The sequence below is a fragment of the Peromyscus eremicus genome, chromosome 4 (assembly GCF_949786415.1).
Source record: "Peromyscus eremicus chromosome 4, PerEre_H2_v1, whole genome shotgun sequence".
In the NCBI taxonomy this organism is placed as follows: domain Eukaryota; kingdom Metazoa; phylum Chordata; class Mammalia; order Rodentia; family Cricetidae; genus Peromyscus; species Peromyscus eremicus.
This window is the reverse complement of record NC_081419.1, coordinates 61,295,867-61,318,739: the sequence shown is the minus strand read 5'-3', so window position 1 is coordinate 61,318,739 and position 22,873 is coordinate 61,295,867. Positions and strand designations below refer to the sequence as shown.

The window sequence follows — 22,873 nt, the reverse complement described above, 5'->3', positions numbered from 1 at the left end:
TATCCATTCTTCTGTCTAAGACTACTTGTGTTATTTGGATTTGGTTTTGTTATTACAAAAAATTGTTGCAATGATGATTCTTATAAATAGTGGCAACTATACTAGTTATTTTCCCCAAACTTCATAACTACCTAAAGGGTCACCAGCAATGAATGAATTTCCATCCATCACACCCTGACTAGTAACAAACATTGGCAGACTTCAGTTAATTTAAATTTGGATTTGTTCACATTCATGACTTAGATGCTTGCCTCTCCTGTCTCTTAAGTCTGCAGCCAAGGAAGATGGTCAGGTTTTTTCTTTCTTTATTCATGTAGAAAGTTCTCCTTTTAAATTCTTAGTGTTAGTTCACCCTAGAATGAATTCATTTTGGTCTACTTATTGATTTGGTAGCTTGACATATGTAAAGCTTCAGAGAACATTAGAAATTTTCCAGCTTTTCTCTTGAAGTGTGTTTACTATCAGAAATGGCTCATTCTTGGAGTGTTGCATAAAAAAGTCATCAAGGCCTTACGTTTCTTTGTGTAAAGATTTTTTTTTTATAGGCATTTGTGATGTGGAGACAGGAGGATCATAAATTCAAGGTCATCCTCAGCTACAAAGTTAAGTTCAAGGCCAACCTAGATGACAGAGGACACTATCTCAAAAACAAACAAAACCCCAAAATGACTTACAATGAAAGTTCCATTTTTAAAATAGCAATAGGATCACTCATATAAAGATATGAGTATAAATCATATAATGATTACATATTAACATTATATATAATCAATATATTTCATATAAAGATATGAGTGATCCTACAGCTATTGGTTTTTCATATCTTCTTATGGCAGGCATGTTATATGTGTCTAAGAATTTTTCTTTTTTTTAATCCAAGTTTTCCTTTATGTTAGTACATAATTATTCAAGAAATTCTGTAATTTAAGTCTCAATTTTATCTATCATTATGTCCCTTTCAATTTCAAATTTTATGAGGTATTTGTTAATTTTTTCAAATTTGTCAAACATTTCATGTAAATTAAATAACATTTAAAGTACACATACATTTTCCCTATATTCTACTTCCATAATAGTCCACTGTGATGTATAGAATTTTCATGATAATTAGGTATAAATAATTCTCCATTATCATCACCTTCACCTAAAATCACATTTCTGGTTTTTTTTTGTTTTTTTTTTCTTCAGAAAATCACTTTTCAACTTACTTTTCTATTACCGATTTCTAAAGTGGTTTGGATTTTAAGTATCCACCACAGGTCTATGTGGTAATGGCTTGGTGATATTGGGAGATCACAGAAGTTTTCAGGAGTAAGTCTAGGGGCTGGAGAGATGGCTCAGCGGTTAAGATCACTGGCTGCTCTTCCAGAGGACCTCGGTTCAATTCCCAGCACCCACATGGCAATCCACAGTCATCTGTAACTCCAGTTCCAGGGATCTGATGCCCCCTCTGACCACCATGGGCACCAGACATGCACACGGTACACGGTCACACATGGAGGCAAAACACCCATACACATCAAATTTTTGAAAAGCAAGCCTAGTAGAAGGTCTTACTATTTGGGATATGCCTTTGAAGGGATTGCAGGAAGCTGGCTGCTGCTTCTCTCTTTACTTTCTGACCATGAAATGTGAGGAGGTTTTGGTTGTTGTTTTTCTTTTTCTAAAATGAATCTGATGAAGCTGGAGAAATGGCTCATGAAAGAGCACTTGCTGCCCCTAAAGAAGCCCTAGTACCCACCTGTTCAGTTCCCAGTACCCACATGGCAGCTCACAGCTCACAGGTGTATGTAAGTACAGTTCCAGAGGATTTGGTGCTTCCACAGGCACCAGGCACACACAGGGCACACGTACATACATGCAAGTAAAACCATCACACACCATCAATAAACACACAAAAGCAAATGAGTGACTAAGTCAACAGATTCCTGCTTGATTCCATGTCACCAGGTTCCCAAACTGGACTTCCTCATGCTGGAGTCAGGATGTACCTCTGTGCCAGGACCCTTCCGGGTCAGGCAAGGCTCAATCAAGTCTCAAACTGCAGAAGGGCCCAGGTAAATCTCAATCCCTGGTTGATGTCTACAGTCAAAACCATCCCTGCCTCGGACTCCATCTCTTGCCTCACACTAGACTCACACAGTGGTTCACAACTCAGATTTCAAATTTAGCCACTGGGGACTTTGAGCGGACTGCTTACTCTTTGGACACCTGAGCGTCCAGCAATATTTAAGAAATAAGTTTTCTCACGACTCATTCAGCAATACCGTAGTGGAAGGCCTCCTCAATCACCCATCTGACAGGGATGAACTATCTCCACTGAGCTCTGACAGTGGAAAAGCTGATTGACAGAAGAGAAAAATCGTCCACGGGAAAGCAAAACAAACAGGAAACGGTAACGGTGCGCAGTGCTTCTTACCCGCAGGTAGGCGACCAGCTCCTCGCACTGCATCTGTCCCCCCTTGAAAATGGTCATGTTCTTGGAGTGCCCTGGGGACCTGTTATGGAGAAACAGTGCTCGTCGGATTGCTCCCTTTTGCTTGAGTTTATCCAAAAGAAGCTCCACCTGGAAGTCTATACAAACCAAAGCATTTATAACTAACACATTCCTCGGGGGCAAGTCCCTGTCCTAGCAATCTAGAGGTCTCCTGGAAAACTCATTTCTGAAAAGTAACTTACTTCTACATTCATCAAATGCCTAAGCATTGTGGTGAGACAGCGACACATTAATTCCAGAAAATAATAGCTAACTAATTCACTCGTGTCCCAAAAGTGCCATACATAATTACAGTGACGGTAATGAAACCAGGTTATCAGAAGGAAAAAAAAAATGACTTTTAATTTAAGCGAAGGGAAGGACATCACGGAATGAAATAGAAGTAAATTGAGACTTCTACCACTGGGTGAGCGGTGCAGATTGGTAGTAGAGTGTGTGAGACCCTGGGTTCCACCCCCCTCACAATACACATGGGCACACACACACCACACACACAACTTCTACTATTAATCCAAGTGTCTTGCTGATTTTGATAAGCAGTATTGATTGGTGTGCATCCAATCATTATACTGCGTACTATGAATAGTTTATAGCACTTGAAACAGCGTTTCCAACGAAGCTGCCCCTTAAAGTGACAACTGAGTATGTCCTTCCTGCAGCATGTGACTAAAGAAAGCCTAATAGGTTAAGAATGATTTAAAATTAATACAAGGGCAATTGTTATAATTACTGCCTTCTAACACTTATTTTTTTAAGCAGTTTCTTTTTCTTTTTCTTTTTTTTTTTTTTCTTTTTTTTTTGGTTTTTCGAGACAGGGTTTCTCTGTGTAGCTTTGCGCCTCTCCTGGAACTCACTTGGTAGCCCAGGCTGGCCTCGAACTCACAGAGATTTGCCTGGCTCTGCCTCCCGAGTGCTGGGATTAAAGGCATGCGCCACCACCGCCCGGCTCCTTTTTTTTTTTTTTTTTTTTTTTTTTTTTTTAAAGACAAAGTTTCTCTATGAAAAAGCTCTGGATGTCCTGGAACTCACTGTGTAAACCAGGCTGGCCTCAAATTCTCAGAGATCTGTCTTCCTCTGCCTCCTGAGTGCTGGGATTAAAGGCGTGTGCTACCGCCACCCGGCTCTACAGCACAAATTTTTAAAACCTCTAGTCTCTTGGTAAATTTCTTTAAATGTTAATTTCGAATGCAGGTGTGTCCCTTTTCTGGTCTTGACAGCTGCTCTGCCCTACCCTGGCGGCTTTTTAAACACGGTGGGTTCACTCCACCACAGGCTTCTCAGGGCCATTTCCAGGTGTGAAATAGTCCCGGGCATCCCCCTGCTCTCTCATTTCCTTGGGGTCTCTACACAAGACTGGTCTTCCAGGGAGGCCCTGCTCGCATCCTCTGCACATTCACACTGAGAGCAGCAGCTCTCTTGGCACTCTTCCCCATCCTATCCCTACTCACTAGCAGAAGTCACTATGCACTCAGCTGGCAAAGCTTGCTCTCAGGACCCCATCAATCATTGTGCAAAGAAGGAATGGTGTCAGCTCCACAGACTAAATGTAGCCGCACAAACTTTTCACCCTTTCTAAGGAAGGCTAAGCCTTCCCCAGTTCTCAGCACAGCATGGACTCATGAACAATGACATCTCCCCAGACCTCTTTACCTCACATCATTAACCACTCAACATTCTAAATGCTGCCTATTTACCATTCTCATGCTCATAATGTCCAGCAACAAATATACTACATAGGAATGGGTCTACGAGCTGCCTAATGATATATAATTATGATATATAATTATGTATCCTAATGTCTTCAGCATAAAAATGCAGATGAAAATGATAACAACAACTGCTTGAATAACTGGTTGTGTGCCCTGATTGTGTGTAACGTAAGCACTGTACCTGTAGAACCCCAAGCACATTGATTCTGCACAAGATACTCACTCAGCCTCTTCGGAAGAGTTCCTTTGCCATCCGCCTTTAAGCAGAACCTGACGTTAAAACTGCAAGAAAAAATGTTTTCAAATATAAATTCTATAGTCTAGTTTAGGTATAATATTGAATACCACCCAAATTCACTTTTCTAATATAGCCACCTCTTGGTATCTGGGGTGGTGGAAGGTAGTTCTGGGAACCAACTGTCCACTCCCAGAGACCAAGATCAGTGGATACTGAGGGCTCTGATAAAAAACGGTGTTGTGTCTGCATACAGCTGACTTCACCCCCAGAGTAGTTTTAATACTTAATACAATGTAAATCCTACGTGAATACCTGCCATATTGCATCTTTAAGGAATGACAAGAAAAACGTCTGCGCATATCCAGAACAGACAGTTTTTTATTGGCTTTTTCTATCCATAATTGGTTCGACTGACAAATACAGGTGCAGAAACCTGATGGTACAAAGTCTGCGCCACAAAAAAACTTTCACGTCTTAGTATCTTCTATTTATTTATTTATTTATTTATGTATTAAGTGTCTGTGTGTTTGTGTTTGTATGCACGTGTGCGTACAGATGCAGGGAGGAGCTTGCCTGGGTGAACACATATGAAGGTCAGAAGTCCACTTTGGGTGTCTTCCTCTATTGTTCTCTGTCTTATTTTTTGAGACATGGTCTCTTATTCACTGAAATATGATGTGAAATATATTTGCCACTCTGTATCCTGGTCATGACTGTAAAAGCCTGCAGGCTCTTCTATAAAATGGTGTTGTATCTCATATAGTGCTCTAGGTATCTGTTTGAAACCTTCTACTTTTGACTAAATTAGCAACACTTACCCGACACCCCCAGAAAAGGTGAGTGCCGAGAAGGGCAGTAAAACTGGAAGCCAAAGCCTCGCCAGCTTGGCTGCCAACCAGAACAACAAGGGGCTGGAGCTCCATATCGTTTAACCGAATTCAACGGAAAGTAAGAACGGCAAACTTCCACTGTTCACAGTAATAATTCCAGGAAGCCAGGAGAAAGCCCTCCCTCCTCAGACTCTTTCCTCTACATTTTTCTGATCTGCTCGTGTCCTACTACACCCATGATTCTAGCTAGCTTCTCTGTGTAGGAACCAGGAAATGCACCTCGAGACAGGCTGGACTTCATGGCTCTCATTATATGTGAGCCAAGACTTTTCATTAGTTAACTTTTATATTTACTTTGACATAGACGAAAATTTTTAAGTTTTTAAAATAACACGACTTGATTTAAGTAAAAGATAACTATAGTACAGTTAAATGAAAATGTAGCAGAAATCATGAAAATTTCATATGCAAGACAAAAAAGAAATAATGATATAGAGAACTCAGACACTGGATTTATGAAAATACAGTGTGTGTGTGTGTGTGTGTGTGTGTGTGTGTGTGTGTGTGTGTGTGTAACAAGCAAAAGACCAGCACACTGTTAGAGAAAAATAATTTTTGTAACATTATTCACATGTATGTAGTCTGAGAAAAACATGTCCTTTTATAAACTTAAATTTTCAGAAGGGTCTGTTTAGAATTAAATTTAAAATGTTTTGAGGTCTTTCATATTAGCTTGTAAACAGTTTCTGGGACCTCTTAGATAGCTTTCCTGAAACTTGACTTTCTCTAATCTAATCTGGCATGGACACAGACTCAATTCACAGAAGCTGCCTCAATGATATTTCAGCCCCGCCACCTAACTCTCTGTTGCTGCTACAGTGACTCAGCTATTAATCTTAATCACAACTAGTCCTAACCAAAGATCCTTACCAGGAAACTTTGAGAGCTGTCCCAGGCAACGGGCAGATTTTATTGTCTTGATTTAAAATGCTTGGGTATACTTCAAGGCCAGCATTTACGGTGACAACGGGTCGGGCTCTGGTTTTAAATTAAAGAGCAAGGGGAAAAAGAGAGAAAATGTTATTTAAAAATCGATTGATTAAATTCTCACTCACCACAGATGCATTTCAATGGCCACTAACTACTGTTGGAAGTAGTAACAGCAACAATTGCACGCTAGCCTAGATGGAAATGTAAGATGACTGACAGTCTCATTTTACCCACAGTGGACCTGATTCAGTCCTGCATCTTGGCAATTGCTCAAATCCAGGCAAGTGAGACAACTGGTCAGCCTATCTGAATTCAGCACAATAAAGCACAACTGTTACTAGCTGTAGGGCATCCGACTAATCAGAGGGGACACATGAGGAATGTGAAGAGGAAAGGAGAAAAGATCCTGAAATGCAGGCAGAATGCCCACAGATCACACACAAAGGAAAACATGTGACTTCTTAATGAGGAGAGTATTTACGGTATAGCATACACATGTTTACTGTATGCTCGTTTTAAATACTTGTTTTGATTATTTTAATCATGTGTATGGGGTGGGGGTGAGCGCAGGTGCATGCAGGGGCCACAAAAGGACATCAGATCCCATGGAGATGGAGTCACAGGCCACTGTGAGCTGCCTGACATGGGTCCTAAGAACTGAACTTGGGTCCTCTGCAAAAGCAGTGTATGCTCCTAACTGCAATGTTTAAATAATTTATTTATTTATATCTTATGTACACTGGTATTTTGCCTGCATGTATGTCTGTGTGAGAGTGTCAGATCCCCTGGAACAGGAGTTACAGGCAGTTGTGAGCTGCTATGTGGGTGCTGGGTATTAAACCAGGGTCCTCTGAAAGAGCAGTCAGTGCTCTTAACTGCTAAGCCATCTCTCCTGCCCATGTTCACCTTCTCAATTATTTGAATATTTACCTCATGGGGGTGTTTCTTTATTAACAATATTTTTTAACTAAAATATACAGTGAGTATTCCTATAGCCTAAAATATCCTAACTGGAATGCTATGGACTTTCAAAATTTTGAGTACCAACAAGATGCTCAAAAATGTTTTGGACTATTTCAAGTTTTGGATTTTTAGATTAAACATGCCTAACTGGCAAGTCTCTACAAATACTTGAAAACCCATACAGCTACAAAATCTGAGACACTTCTGGTCTCAAAGCATTTCAAATAAAAAGATATTCAACCTGTAAACATGGTTTTGCAAAATTCAGATGCACAACTCTAAGAATTGTATTAAAAACCAGTGGGGTCAGGTCAAAGAAGCTGCTTCAAATGATAGAGTCTAGAAATCTGTAAGTTTATGTTCTCCACGGCTATGAAGGAGCTGATAGATCGCAGGGCCTTACACAGCTCCCGTGGTAACAACGCTCTTGCCAAGTTCACCCCATAACAGAGCAGGAACCTCAACCTACTTAAGAGGCCAGCTGGTGTTCTGAGGCAGAGAAAGTGATGACATCCAGAGCTGACAGCATGGGTACAGCTGAGGAATGAGAACTTATACACTAGGCTCTAGTTTAAATAAATGAGTTTGATATTTACGACATACCACCTTTATGGTCACATAACTCTGAGGCACAAGTACCTCTTCTAGGAAAATGGAAACCTCTATCATCTTAAATTCATTTTTGTGGGAGTCTAGGAATAGAGGCCAGCACACAGGCAAGGTCACTCCCAGCTACTACCCACACATTTTTGATGACTGACTGAAAATGCAGAAGAATGTCTCCAAACAAAATTTAAAAGCTAATGAAGGGAACTTCTGAATATTTTTCTAAAAATATTTTTTAAAACTACAGATCTCCATTCTTTGAGACTTCCTTGAATACATACTATTTGCAGCAAATCCTGAATAGAACAAATAATGTTATTACTTTAAGAAATTAAACTGAAATTCAAAAACAAGTAATTAACTAATTTTTTTCAAATAATTCAGAATATTCCTGTATTAAAGAATACCATACATACCTGTATAAGATAGCTCGATCCACACCAAAAGCTCCTACAACTAAGTCTTGAGAGAATAAAAAACATGTTAATTATAAAAATGATTTTTAAAATATACATTATTCTATGACATGCATCATGTTTCTGGGTTTTATTCTCAAAGCCAGGAAATTTTAAGATGAAATGGACAAGGCAAAACTATTTCAAAATGGTGAGTAAACTATCACCATCAACTAGACTCTCATTCGGGTAGACAAGAGTATTTCTAAGGGCTAGAGAGGTGGCTCAGTGCTTCAGAGCACTGGTTGCTCTTCCAGAGGCCCAGGGTTTGATTCCAGAGTACAAAGGTTCGATTCCCAGCACCCACACAGTGGCTCACAACCTCTGTAACTTCAGTTCTAGGCGCACTAGAACTCCATCTTGTGTACTTTTTCAGCCTCTGTGGGCACTGCATACACACAGTGCATGGGCATACAAGTAGGCAAACACCCAAACACATAATAAGAAAAAATAAATAGCTAAAAAAATAATCTTTTTAATAGAAATTTAGTAAAAAGAACAACAGTAAGGAAGCATCTGTGCCCAAATACACCCCCCAAAAGACAGCTTTATAGATGCCTGTGCAGTTTGTAACTTCATTAGGAAATTATTTTTTTCTTTCTCTCTTGTTTCAAAACCAAACCCCAGACAAACAAACAAATATTCTGTACATGAGAGTCGATGAGATTCAAAGCAGCAAGGACAAAATGCACTTGTTCTTATGTAAAACTGGCTCACAATTTGGATATAATTAAATCAGAGCTCTATCCCACATTCTACCCAAGCTAAATTTGAGGAGGCTCTCTCAACACAGAAAAATACAAGAAAATATAAAGATAGAGAGATTAGATTTCATGAAAATCTAAAATTTCTGTACACCTGAGATGCAAATATGAGAAACTAGGAAATAAGTACAAGAATTAAGAAGATAGTATCTCAATATTTGAGGCACTGGACAGGTTTAAAAAATGAATGAAAAGAAAAAAATACTTCAAATGAAGACAAAGATATTTTAAGTATTTATAAAAGTGAATATACAATATACAAAAATACTTATCCTCACTGATATCCAAAAATCAGCCACTGAAATTATTACTCACCTATTATATAGACAAAACTATTATAAAATAATAAGTGTGGAAAACTAAGCACTTGTTTATTGTTATTGAGTGTTTAAAAAGTTGGCAAAAGCCATTTTGTGGAGGAAATAAAACTGAAAATTGGCAATGTATATTAATGGCTTCAAAAAAGGCATGCTTCTTGGGGCTGGGGAGACAGTTCACTGGGAAAAAGTGTTTGCCAAGAAAACCTGATGACCTGAATTCAGATTGTCAGAACCCAGGGAAAAGCAGGACATAGTACAAATCTATAATCCTAGCATGTTCCTACTAGGAGATGGGAGAACCGGAAGCTCCCAGGCAACCTACCCTGCAGCATACAGACCCTGTCTCAAATAAGGTGGAAAGGCAAGAATCAACCAGAAGGTTATACTCTGACCTCCACAGACAATCTCTACTCTCCTCATGTGCCCTCAGCCACACATACAAACAAGCACTACCACAGTGCATGCACAAGTATGTGTGTGCACACAGCCAGATATACTAAGAAGCACTACCACAGTGCACACACATGCACGTGCACACACACATACAAACAGCATGCTGCTGAAATAACAAATACAGAATTTGGTCCTAAGGAAATATTTAGGGGCATACAATAAAATTATACATACAGATATAAATTCCAAAATATAAGGTAAAATAATAAGATACTACACAATTATTTATTAGAATGGGAAATGTGAAATACATGTTTTAGAATAAATGTTCCTAAAATTTTAAAGGAATATACAATGAACAGCATATAAAGCATGATGCTGGGGGTTTTTTTAATTAAAAAACAAAAACATATGAGACTATGCATATGTTTTATGTTTATGCATAAGTTTAGTTTTATACACTAAAGAGCATTGGCTACTCTTCCTGCAGATCCAGGTTCAGTTCACAGCACCCACATGGTGGCTCACAACTGTTTGTAACTCCAGTTCCAGGGGATCTGACACTTTATTCTGCCCTCTGCAGGCACTGAAGACACATGATGCACAAACATATATGCAGACCAAACACCCATGCACATAAAATAACAAAAACCCATGTATTATATACTCATATATATGTATGCATATATGTGTGTGGGTGTATACACATGTGAATGAAGGGATGCTCTGGGCATGGTGCTGCATACCTGTAATCCTAGCCACTCAAAGGACAAAGGCAGGAGGATTGTGGGTTCCAGGACAGCCTGGAGTACATAACAAAACCCTGCCTCAAACAATCACCAAGTAGAGATGCATCAGAGAAAAAATGGAAAGATATACTTTGCTATACTAAGCTCTGTAATGCACATATTGTACTCATAAGCATGTCACTGAGTTTATACATAGAATCCGGATTAGCTATTTCAACAACCAAGGTCATCTGGGTTTTCTAAATTTTATATCATGTAAAAAAAAGGATCCATTTGATTCTAGATCCATTATAATACTCAAAGGGTGTAAAATCCTAAACTGATGGTCTTACTCTGCAGATTAACCCAGTGGAAAACCTTGGGTGAGTTACCTTTTTTCAGTTACTTTTCACATCCACCAAATGGCCTTATTGTGACCTAATTTAACTTACATCTCACACAATTGTAATTGAGAAAATTCAATGAAATGGTACTTTTTTTTGTTTTTTGTTTTGTTTAGTTTTTAAATCAGAGTGATTGGTCCAGGCTGGGCTGGTGGCTCCAGGAGTAAAGTAAGTTTGTATCCCCCAGGTATGGTGCTATATGCATCTGTAATCCTGGCATGGGGGAGGGGAGGGGGATGGGACAGGAGGATCCCTAGGACTTTCTCAACCAGCTCAGCCAAATTTATGAGCTCCAGTGATAAACTCTGTCTCAAGACATAAGGTGACAAAGGAAACACTAGATACAATCTCTGGCCTCCACATGCAGGTGCACTCATACACGTGGGTGTACACACACACACACACACACACACACACACACACACACACCCCAATCATTGCACCAGTCCATAAAAATACTAGCTCATTAAAAACATCAATGGATGCCACTTTCAAAACTTGGAATGTGCATTTCGCTTTTGTTTATCGCTTCTATAATTTTTTTTCTGATACTTTACTATAAGCTTTAGGACAATAAATAAAAAGTGTATGTTCATATTGTACACTCCCATCAAATATGGCTGTGTTTTCTTCCTGTCCCTGTTGACAATGACAGTAAAGTCTTCATCAGCATTTAAACATTAAATGGAATGACATCAAGAGCAGAATAACTAATACTGTGGGAACTTAAAAAGCCAAGAGCCACGTGTATTTGTGGGAAAGTACCTGGATATCCATTTCTGTCTACATCTGTAGCTCCTTTCATGGAATAGCCAAAGCTTGGGGGCATGCTCTGAGCAGCCCACTGCCCCTCGAGGACCTGAGAGGGCACCGAATTCAGGCCTGTTGATCTCCCATTGAAGATATAAACAAGTCCCTTTTTATCTTCACCACCATAGGGAGCAGCAATTGCAATATCTGTGGACAAAGGGAGCAGGGTGGAGGTGATGAATGGCAGAAGAGGAGGAATGGGGAATTAGGAGAGTGGGCAAGGATGGCCAGAAGAGATTCTCAGTGCTAATACTATTCATACAACCCATCAGCTACAATAACTGATGATTTCAAGTTCTGCAGAGTAACAGTCTAGGCTGTCATAGGGTCACAGGCTTATAATCCCAACACTCAAAGGACTAACACAGGAAGATTCTGAGTTCAAGGTCAGCCTGGGCTACACAGTGAGACTCTCAAAACAACAGATAACAAAACAAAAAGTGACATTCTAGTTCAAAGAGATCCAAGGAAAACTGTGGAAAATGACATTAATTTGGAGGCAGATGTTCTGGGTCTGACCTTGGACAAGAAAGAGACTTCAGTTTTCTGGACCTAAAACGTTTCATCTTAAATTACAGATGGGATGAGGATACATGAAAATCCTCATCTAAAATTCACTCTGCTCCTCCTTCTAATTCATGCATGAGCTTTATTTTACAAAATTAAAATCTGGTTCATAAATTTCAAAGTTCTGACTTCTTGATTTTGTTCAATTTATACTGAAACAAGATAAGCATGTAAAATGTTTAATTCTTTAAAACAATCCTAAATGTTACTAAATGGTCACGGTGGCCACTCTTAGCTTGAAAATGAATGTAATACACCAATTTCTTTTTTCTCTGATGCTACCAGCCTAGACATGGATGTCTCTGTGGCTTCTAAAGGACACCCTGTACCAGCCACACCAAACTGCTTTGATATCCTTACTGTACTAAACCACCTTATTCCTCCTCAGTGACATCTCCTGAGATACCAAACATGTCTGGATTGCTCATTCTTTATGTGAGACCACCATGCCTGGGAGTATCTCAAACACCATGGGAATCATATTCTAGTGGCCTTTTAAAAAAATATTTCTGACATATACACACTCTATTGCATGCTGGGTTCCTTAAGAATGTGTGTGCGTGATTACCCTCTTCTCTGTTTGTTTGTTTTTCTTGAAGACAGGGTTTCTCTATGTAGAACCCACTCTGTAAACCTGGCTGGCCTCAAACTCAGAGATCCACTTGTTTCTGCCTCCCCAGTGCTGGGATTAAAGGTGTGCCACCACTGCCCGGCTAAGAATGTGTATAGGTGACTACCCTCTTTGTTTCTTAGTGTTTTGTTTTGCTTGGGACAGGATCTCACTATGCAGCTTTGGCTGACTTGGAACATGCTACCTAGACCAGGCTGGCTTCAAATTCATAGAGATCTGCCTGCCTCTGCCTCCATAGCACTTGAATTAAAGGTGTGCCCTATCACAGCCAGTCTTGATTTACCTCTGATTTTCAGCACTTAAAAGACTATGTGGTATCTATAAGCCCTAAGAATATGTCATTCTTTAGAAATAATTACTTACATGGTGTAAATAGTCCTTTTAACCCTTTCCAAGTTTTAAAGGATAACTTCAAATTGACATATGCAGTAAAAATATTAATTAGTCAGTCTTCTTTTATGGCCAGCCAAACTAGTGGAAATGCATGAACTGTGGACCAATAGCTGAAGAGCCCCCATGGGATTGGACTAGGTGAGACAGTCGTTTAGCGTGAACTGTTTTGGAGGACCCCAGGCAGTGGGATCGGGACCCACCCTTGGGGCATCAGCTAGCTTTTTGGAGCCCAGTGCCTATGGTGGGACACTTTGTGCAGCCTTGGTGCAGGGAGGAAGGGCTTGGACCTGCCTCAACTGAATGTACCTGGTTCTGCTGACTCCCCAGAGGAGACCTTGCCTTGGAGAAGGCGGGAATGGAGGGCAGAGTTGGGGAGGATGGCTGGGGGGGGGGGGGGGGGCGGGAGGAGGGAGGTGAGGGGAATCTGTGGTTGGTATGTAAAATGAATAGAAAATCTCTTAATAATAATAATAAAATATTAATTAGTAATTTCCCAGCAAAAGATGGCTCTAATCTGTTTGATATAAACTCTCTTCTAAACCCTTCGGCACTCTGTGTATGTCTTCTCTCCAGGCTGCCTGTCTGGACCGGCTGGCATGGTCATGAAGTCACTTCCTCCTCTGATTGCTTCGGCTGTCCCTTCTAGGTGTCACCTCATTCCCTCTGCTCCGCTTCATTTTGCTGGGCAATAATGACAAAAACTGGACTAAATTACCCTGTCCACACAAAAATATGAAACCTCACTAGTTAGTTGTTTTGTTTTCCATATCATTTTGTTGTGATTTGAATGTGAAGTGTCCTGTCCCCCACCCCCACTGGCTCATGAGTTTGAACACTGGTAATGATGCTGTTCTGGAAGGCTGTGGAACACCACAGAGGTGGACCCTTGCTGGAGGGAGTGGATTACTGTTGCAGGGAGAGAGAGCAGGCCTTTGGGTCTTGTTATCTGGCCTCCCTTCCTGTCTGTTCTCTGCTTTTTCCTGTAGGCACAACGAGACCAGGCCCTTTATGCTTCTCCGTGTCATTAGGGACTGCATCCCCTCACACTGGAAGCCAGAGTAAATGCTTCCTCTCTTACGCTGCTGCATATCAGGTAACAGCAGCAAGTAACTAATTCACCTTCTGATGATATCTAAGTTTTCTTTTTGCTAGGACTTGGGAGACTGAAACAGCGGAACTCAGATCTGAACAAAATCAGATTGGAGTTAGCTAGCAGCACATCTGAGCATATTTACCTAAACATACCTCAGCAAATCTTCCACTAGAGACGTTACCATTCACAGTTTCTTATAGAACTTCAACACTTCTGAGGTATTTATCTCCAAACTTATCTAAAACTTCTTTATAAAAAAAAATCTTTATAAACGGAGCAGTGGTGGTGCACGCTTTTAATCCCAGCACTCGGGAGGGAGAGGCAGGTGGGTGTCTCTGAGTTTGAGGCCAGCCTAGTCTACAGAGTGAGTTCCAGGACAGACCAAAATAAACTTTATAAAATTCACAGATTTTTGCTGTTGTTTACAAATGTTGTTGCCAAATAACATAATAAAAATATGAAAAGTAAGATGGCAATACACAGGAAATGTCTTTAAAGTGACTGGAATACCTTTGGGACAAAGCGACACACGTGTCTTAGCTGTTCCACAGACCCAGTGACAATGCAAGGGACCCACAAGGTAGAAAACCAGAACGGTTTTCCTTCCTATCTCAAGGCTTTGTTATCACCAAGTAATGATTTGGCCTGACTGTCGTCTTTCCACATCCTGTTATGAGCTTTCGTCTACACTTGCTGCTATGTTCTTTGTTGAAAAACAAAGAGCTAAGACTACTTTAGGAAGCGAAATATAACTTGGGCTGGGTGTTTACTAACCCTGAAATCCTCTATGGTTATTCAGGCTGGTATACGACAGGCAACTGTCCTCAAGGCCGGAGTAGAGGCGTTTCCTTTCCACTAGATGGTCAGTGACATCTGTACTATCGAATTTCTCAAGTTTCCTTCTTAATAACTTTCTATTTACATTTGGGGGAGCGTATTCATATATAGAGCTGATAAAACAAACAAATCAACAATTCTCTGTACTACTCTTTTACAAAAAAAAAACTTGTAATCTATATTTCACATATCTAATTTTTAATCTGTAGTTCAGGTTCTGGAAAAGAGCAGTGTAGTAAAAGCCAGCTTTTGTTTTTAAAGGGATCTGTAACTATTCAAATGGGACTACTATAAAACAATGGGCTTAAGCCTTTTACAGGTGCCCATGAAAAAGCATACAACCTCTCTGTGAGGTTTCACGGCCACTATAAAGCTACGGCTATAAAAATATCAGTGGAAACTCATACCTGAGGCAGGCATTGGGTCAGCATTGCTTTGACAAGGAGCCTGGGAGCTATTTTTTCACTTGGAGCCCAATGGACGGACAGCAGAGGGCGCTGCCATGCAGCGGGATGCAGAGGGCTCCCCGGGAACGAAGGTTCCCTTCAGAATTTAACCATTTGACGGTCTAGCTCATGAAAGTCAAGTTTTGAAAATGTTGGTTCATTTTTCAGAAAAAAAAAAAAAAAAACAAAACCTGTTTTTAAATTTGGTGTCAGTGATGTGCTCACCTTGGCGGGGGTGGGGTGGGGTGGGGTGGGGTGTTTGCTCATAAGAGCTTCTGTAGATGGAATTTTCGGACTTCTTCAGGTGACACAGAAAATCACTTTGATCTTACCATTGAAACCATCCTGGTCCAGGTCTCCCAGAGGAGCTATGGCACTTCCAAATCTGGCAAAAACCTCAAATCCATTCAGCTTTGTAGTCTGGAAGTCTCCCGATGCTCTCTGCAGAGACACTGAGACCTGGCCCACCTCTTGGAGTTTCCCATCAGAGCCTCGGTCCATGAACAGAGGTGCTCCAATAAACACATCTGCATAACTGAAAAAAGAGAATGTCCTCACACACAGAATCAAACTCCATCTAACTGCATTTCTCTTAATTTTCTATTTTATGTGTATGGGTGTTGTGCCTGCATGTATGTCTGTGTGTGCCTGGTGCCCTCAGATGCCAGAAAGGGGCACTGGATCCCTAGAACTGGAATTAAGATGGTTATGAGCCACCATGTGAGTGCTGTGACTCAAACTCAAGCCCTCCGCAAGACAAGCCAGTGTTCTTACCCACTGAGCAGTCTTTCCAGCCCCCCATCAGCACATTCTTACTAAAACTCCATTTCCCAGTGCTCCACAAGCCTCTTATGGCAACATTGAAGCATTGCAGATCACGCATAGAATCAGAGTGTCATGCTTTAAGACAGCGGTTCTCAACCTGTGGGTGCAGGATATCAAATATCCTGCCCATATTTACATTACGATTCATAACAGTAGCAAAATTACAGTTATGAAGCAGCCATGAAATAACTGTATGGTTGGGGGTCACCACGGTATTAGGAAGGTGAAGAACCACTGTTGTAAGCCATTTTAAAGCTTAGGACCAACTAGGAGGCTTCCCCACAGTCATGATTAGGGAGTGTCAAATTCCTTTCTTAGAGTGACAGAGGATTAACAGGGAGCAGACAAAGAAACAGAAGAAACACTGTTTAGTTTTAGTCAAGCATTTATAAACACAGAGGAAAACAGTTTCTGGAAACATTTTTTTAAAACTTACTCATCCCCATTAATGTCAGTGGCAGCTACGGAAAATCCGAAATATGCAGCCATCTGCAGAAGAAGATGGAACAAAACATTTACATTTCATCCTACCAGATCATGTGGTTCACATTTATAGCCCTTTGATAGATGCTTCCTCTTTCTGTGCATTTAGGGCTTCAGTCTTTGTCTATTCTACTAACATGATGACAATCACTTAATAAGGTTTTTTAATTTTTCTAGATTTATGGGTGAAACATATTTCATGTTCATCATTCCAGGGTGTCCACCATGAGGTTTCTCTCTCCCAAAGCCCAACACACTCCAGGAAATAAGAAGGCTCCAGCCCTGGATACCAAAACTAGGAGGTCTTTTTTTCTCTCTGCTTACTGTGAAACTTTTTCTTTATTGTTACCAACTTGTAACTTAATTCTCTGAGACACACAAACAAGAACATTATAAAACATCGATACTCACTCAGAACAGCTTGTACTAAGCTTAACTGAAGAATTTTTATTTTGCAGTGCAACTATGTACATATCATCAAAACCCCACACATCTGTACTGTGCCTCTTTGGGCATCTAATAAAACTAAAACACACAGGTTATTCTTTTCTTTTTCTTTTTCTTTTTGGGTTTTTGAGGCAGAGTTTCTCTGTGTATGTAGCCCTGGCTGTCCTGGAACTCATTCTGTAGACCAGGCTGGCCTCAAACTCAAAGGTCCACCTGCCTCTGCTTCCCTAGGGCAGGTAGGAAAGGTGTGTGCTATCATGTGGTGATATTGTGTTCCCCAAAATATTGTGCACTTTAATAAACTTATCTGGGGTCAGAGAACAGAACAGCCACTAGACAGACATAGAGGCCAGAAAATGGTGGCACTCACACCTTTAATCCTATCACTTGGGAGGCAGAGATTCACCCGGATCTCTGTGAGTTCAAAGCCACACTGGAAACAGTCAGGCATGGTGACTCACGCCTTTAATCCCAGGAAGTGATGGCAGGAAGCAGAAAGGTATATAAGGCGTGAGGACCAGGAACTAGAAGCTTTTGGTCGGTTAACCTTCAGGCTTTTAAGAAGCAGTTCAGCTGAGATCCATTTGGATAAGGACTCAGAGGCTTCCAGTCTGAGGAAACAGGATCAGCTGAGGAATTGGCGAGGTGAGGAAGCTGTGGCTTGTTCTGTTTCTCTGCTCTTTCAGCGTTCACCCCATACCTGGCTCCAGGTTTGTTTTTATTAAAAAGACCTTCTAAGATTCGTGCTACACCATCACACTCAGCTCATAGGTCATTCTTTAAGGAAACTTTAGTGACATCAAAGGGAAGTTTTATGCTTTTGTGTATGTACAATTTTATTTTTTTAAAAAATAGCAAACAAACAAAAAAAAAAACCTATAACATGCAAAGACAAAACGGTCTGCTAAACCAAAATATTTTGGTTAAAAACAAAGGTAAGGGGCTGGAGAGATGGCTCAGAGGTTAAGAGCACTGTTTGTTCTTCCAAAGGTCCTGAGTTCAATTCCCAGCAACCACATGGTGGCTCACAACCATCTGTAATGAGATCTGGCACCCTCTTCTGGCCAGCAGGGATATGTGCAGACAGAACACTGTATACATAATAAATAAATAAATCTTTAAAAAAAAAAAAAAAAAAAAAAACAAAGGTAAAATACCTAAAGCCAGGCAGGCGGTGGTGGCACACACCTTTAATCACAGCACTTGTGAGGCAGAGGCTGGTGGATCTCTGAGTTGGAGGCCAGCCTGGTCTACAGAATGAGTTCCAGGACAGCCAGGGCTACACAGAGAAACCCTGTCTTGGAAAACAACAACAAAATACCAACAACAAAAAGAACTGAAGCCTGAGAATTCTGTTTACAGCGTTGTACGTGTAGACTCATCAAGCCATTTCTACAAAGTGCTGACTGACTAGAGAGCCAAACTGAAAACACAAGGCACGAACTGTGGCTTTCACACACACTTGAACGCGAGAGAAAGCAGCGGCAGGGGGACCCTTCCACAGCCGTGTCACGATACACTGTGTATGACATCTGAATTTTCACTGCCACGTTTTCTTCAGCGAATTCTTATAATGGAAGGGTGACGTTTTAACAGCATACCTGTTCGCCGGTAAAATTGTGTAAAGAGGACATGTTTTTCCCATCATAAATATAAACCTGTGTAGGGAAACAAAAGTAAACGACATGCAGTCAAATGGATGATAGCTAAGGATTGGGGTGGGGGTTATGAACATGTTTGTGGAGATATGTGCATAGAGGACAGAATGCATGTGTATGTGTGTGGAGGCCAGAGGTGGAAGCTGAGTGTCTTCGTCCTTTTTTGAGACAGTCTCTACTTCTAAACCTGGAGCTCGTGCATTAGTGTGACGACTGACTGGTAAGCCCCAGGGATCCACCGGACTCTACACCTGAACCCACAGCACTAGGGTTACAGTGTGATGGGCCTGCTTCTACATTCGTGCCGGTGGTCCTAACAGAGGTCCTCAGGCTTGTGAGGCAAGAACGCTCCCATCTTCGGACCATCTCCCCAGCCCCTGCCCAGATGTTTAAAACCATCTTTATCACTCCTACCATTCCCAAAGTCCTCGCTGCTCTCGGAACTCCTGAAACAAAATCTAGGGAAAAAAAAACAAAACACTTAATTACTCACTTTTAAGGCAAACACTGGAATTTACAAACATAGGTATTCTGCCAGAGAGCTTTAAGTTTTGTTAATCTAGCAGAAAGCAAACTAGAGTTGTTTTTTAATTGATGTTGCATATGAAGGGACCCTTGCATTTTAAATTATAAAAACTTAATCTGTAAGTCAAAAAAAACATCAAGAACTCAAATACACTGGGTGTGGTGGCACACACCTTTAATCCCAGCAGAGACCAGCCTGGTCTACAGAGTGAGTTCAAGGACAGCCAGGACCTCACACAAGCAAGCAAGACCTCAAATCACTCGCCATTTTATTAATCAGGAATAGAAAGATCAACTGAGAAACTAAGGAAAGCTGTATTTACAGTAATGAAAAACAATACAAAGTCAACTGAAATGAGACTGGTGCCTGGGGCCAGAAGCATGACCTTTGTGATGCCCAGGATTGCTACACTGACTTCTGAACCAAGGCAAGGAGGAAGGAGGAACAGCCGACTCCCAAGCTCTGCCCACAGCCCAGAAGAGGAAAAGCCTCTCCATGCAGACAGGACTTGTCAGGGCCTGGAAAGGAACAGGGAAAGAGCTCCAGTCCCATGGCCGCCCTGCCAGGAAGAACTCTGGCCGAGAACAGGGGTTTCCACCCCCAACACTTTCTTCCTTCTGTATATACCATAGTAATGGATGCAAATTGCTGAAATGTTCAGTGTCTTGTGTTTCAAATGCTTAAGTTGACCAGGACTAAGGGTAGCCCAAACTCTTCTTACCTTCAATGCCGTCACCATTAAAGTCTCCCACAGCCACCGAGTAACCTAGACAGGAATGAAAGGTGAGACAGAGTATTTGAAGCTTCTCTCTCCTCTGGGATAAAGATTCATATGCATATGGCAGGCAAATTTTAAAGGCAGTGAGTCAGTTAAATACTCAACATGGGGGCGTCCCTATTAGAAAACTAAGACAAAGGAGTGTAAAAAAAAAAAAACAGGGTAAATCTGCAGTTTGCCCAAAAGGAACAAAGAATAACAGATTCTCTCAGTCATCAAGTCCTACTTCTGTGGTGTGACTTGTTTCCATAAATAACAAAGAAATTCAAAGGGCGAGAACAAACACCAATAAATCCTGAAACCAAAACCTTGTCTAAAAGTTGGGTAGCCAAAACGCCTAGGCTGGGACACAGCACAGTCGACCAGCAGCTGGGCCTCCGTGCCTCAGCACCTCAGTGCCTCAGCGCCATTATGCACAAAACGAGAATGGGAATGGTGCACTCTACAGACTTGTGGGGATTCCACGAGCAATACAAAGAAAACACTTAGACAATGCCTAGAACACAGGAATCACATTTCAAGGTTAGCTATTATTATTAGCAGTGTATAAATAAGCACTGTCTTCAGTTTTAATTACTGAATTATAGCATAACCTAAACATTCAACACCCATTAGATGCTGTATGCCCTTTAGGTGTTTTTTAAAAAATTACTCCAGTTTTGTTGTTTTTGTTTTTTTTTACTTAAAGTAGTATATGCAAAATAGGGCAAATACATCACAACTCCATACAAAGAGTCTACATTTTTGCATTTACTTACCCAAGTAACTGTCATCAAAAATTGCTTGTGCAGCCCGCGTTGCTAATTGGTTATTATATTTGATGCTGTAGACATTGGGGTCATATTTAGATATGATTTCCGCCACTTGATCTGAAATGAGCTGGCCTGTTGGGGGGAGGCAGACATGAATGTGTGAAACAGATTTCTAAGGGGAACTTCGGAGTACAAGCAATGGGTGGTACTTGTGTGAACAAAAGTCCTGGGGGACATTATTACTTCTAGTGCTTTGTTTCATTTTGTTGTTTGTGGGGTGGGGGGGTCCCACTATATAGCCCAGGTTGGCCTTGAACTCTCAATTCTTTTGTCCCAGCTTCTGAGTGATGGGCTTATTAATGTTCACCATCAATCCTGACTAGGCATCACTATTTCTAATTATTAGTCCAAAATAACCCTAAACCATTAAAAAAAAAAACCTTTGTCTAAAATACTCTCTGTGAATTGAGTCTTTAGTTGTATATTGCAGGCCACTGATATAATCACGATATCAACATATCATAGAAGATGTGTCTTAAATCAGTGGGCTGGTGAGAATCACAAAATCTAGGCTCTCTCACGGTTGTTTCCCAGGAATACCCATCTACCTCCCTTGGCTCTGCTGAAGGGCAGAAGGCATGCTTAGTGAGAAGAAAAATGAACCCAAGTTTGCTGGTTCTGTTTTATCAACCCCCACCCCAGTGCTGGGGGTTGAAGCCCCACAGGCCTGCTGAGGACTCCATCAGGAAACTGCTCACCCAGGTTATAAAGGGAAACTGTCCACACTGTCATGCCTAACAAGAAGCAGTGGCCCTGGTTTCTTCATCTGCACTTTAAAATGCTGCGTTTGTTCTACAACACTAAAACTCAATCAATTTTCCTAAATTTCCCTCCCCACAGCTGCACAATTCCCCGAAACCCACACTCGCCCCCATCTTAGTTAGCACACCTCGCGGACTGGCCCGAGGGTTTGATGCCTGGATTTTCTGGACTCTTCTTATTTCTCATTCAACAAATTCCCTGTTCCTGCAACAAATACCTGTCTTTTCCATCTCTCTCAAGATATGGAATGAAAGCAGGAAGTGCCCCACAAAGAGCCTCATTTGGAAAAATCATAGAGTAAAATAAAAAAGTAAAACTCAAAGTTAAAAGACTTTCAAACTGATACAGTCATGCTGTCTCCGGGTGCTTCCAAGCAAAGACCCTTAAAACTGAGCTGCCAGAGAAGGGGAGTTCTGACCTTGTGAATAGCACTTTTTAGGAGAAATTAAACAAGTAACATATTAGCCACATAAACGTGCACCTCTAACAAATCAAACAAATGATGCTTTGCCTATTTTAGTGTGTCTTGAATATATCGTCTCTGCTGCATGATTTTTGTCTTTTCTCACCTCTTCCCTTAAACTGTCGGCAATAATGACCTCTTCTACACTTACTCAGATGACGGTTTAACTAGACTTTTCTAGAACAGTTGGATAGTGTTTTATCTTTATATCATTGCCAATTTCATTATTAAGTTAAGATCTTTTGTTTGTTTGTTTTTGTGTTTTGAGACAGGGTCTCACTATGCCTGTCCTGGAACACACTGGGTAAACCTCGAACTCACGGAGATCTGCCTGCCTCTGCCTCCCGCGGGATGGAATTAAAGGTGTGCGCCGCCACATTCATAAGTCTTCTAACTTTAAAGGCCTCTTAAGGGCAGGGATTAGAAAAATTAAAGCCATCATTTG

General features: G+C 40.9%; 1 protein-coding gene across 1 annotated transcript in view; it reads right to left on the bottom strand.

Moving 5' to 3' along the window:
- Positions 1–22,873, bottom strand: part of Itgav (integrin subunit alpha V) — a 65,234-nt gene that overhangs the window by 23,117 nt on the left and 19,244 nt on the right. The window contains exons 3-13 of the mRNA XM_059258848.1: positions 21,150–21,275; positions 20,335–20,379; positions 19,502–19,545; positions 19,031–19,087; positions 16,936–16,988; positions 16,007–16,209; positions 11,663–11,854; positions 8,250–8,295; positions 6,205–6,312; positions 4,430–4,488; positions 2,420–2,574 (exon numbers count right to left, since the gene is read on the bottom strand). Of these exons, the coding sequence (XP_059114831.1) occupies positions 2,420–2,574; positions 4,430–4,488; positions 6,205–6,312; positions 8,250–8,295; positions 11,663–11,854; positions 16,007–16,209; positions 16,936–16,988; positions 19,031–19,087; positions 19,502–19,545; positions 20,335–20,379; positions 21,150–21,275 (1,088 nt within the window). The remainder of the gene's footprint in view (positions 1–2,419; positions 2,575–4,429; positions 4,489–6,204; positions 6,313–8,249; positions 8,296–11,662; positions 11,855–16,006; positions 16,210–16,935; positions 16,989–19,030; positions 19,088–19,501; positions 19,546–20,334; positions 20,380–21,149; positions 21,276–22,873) is intronic.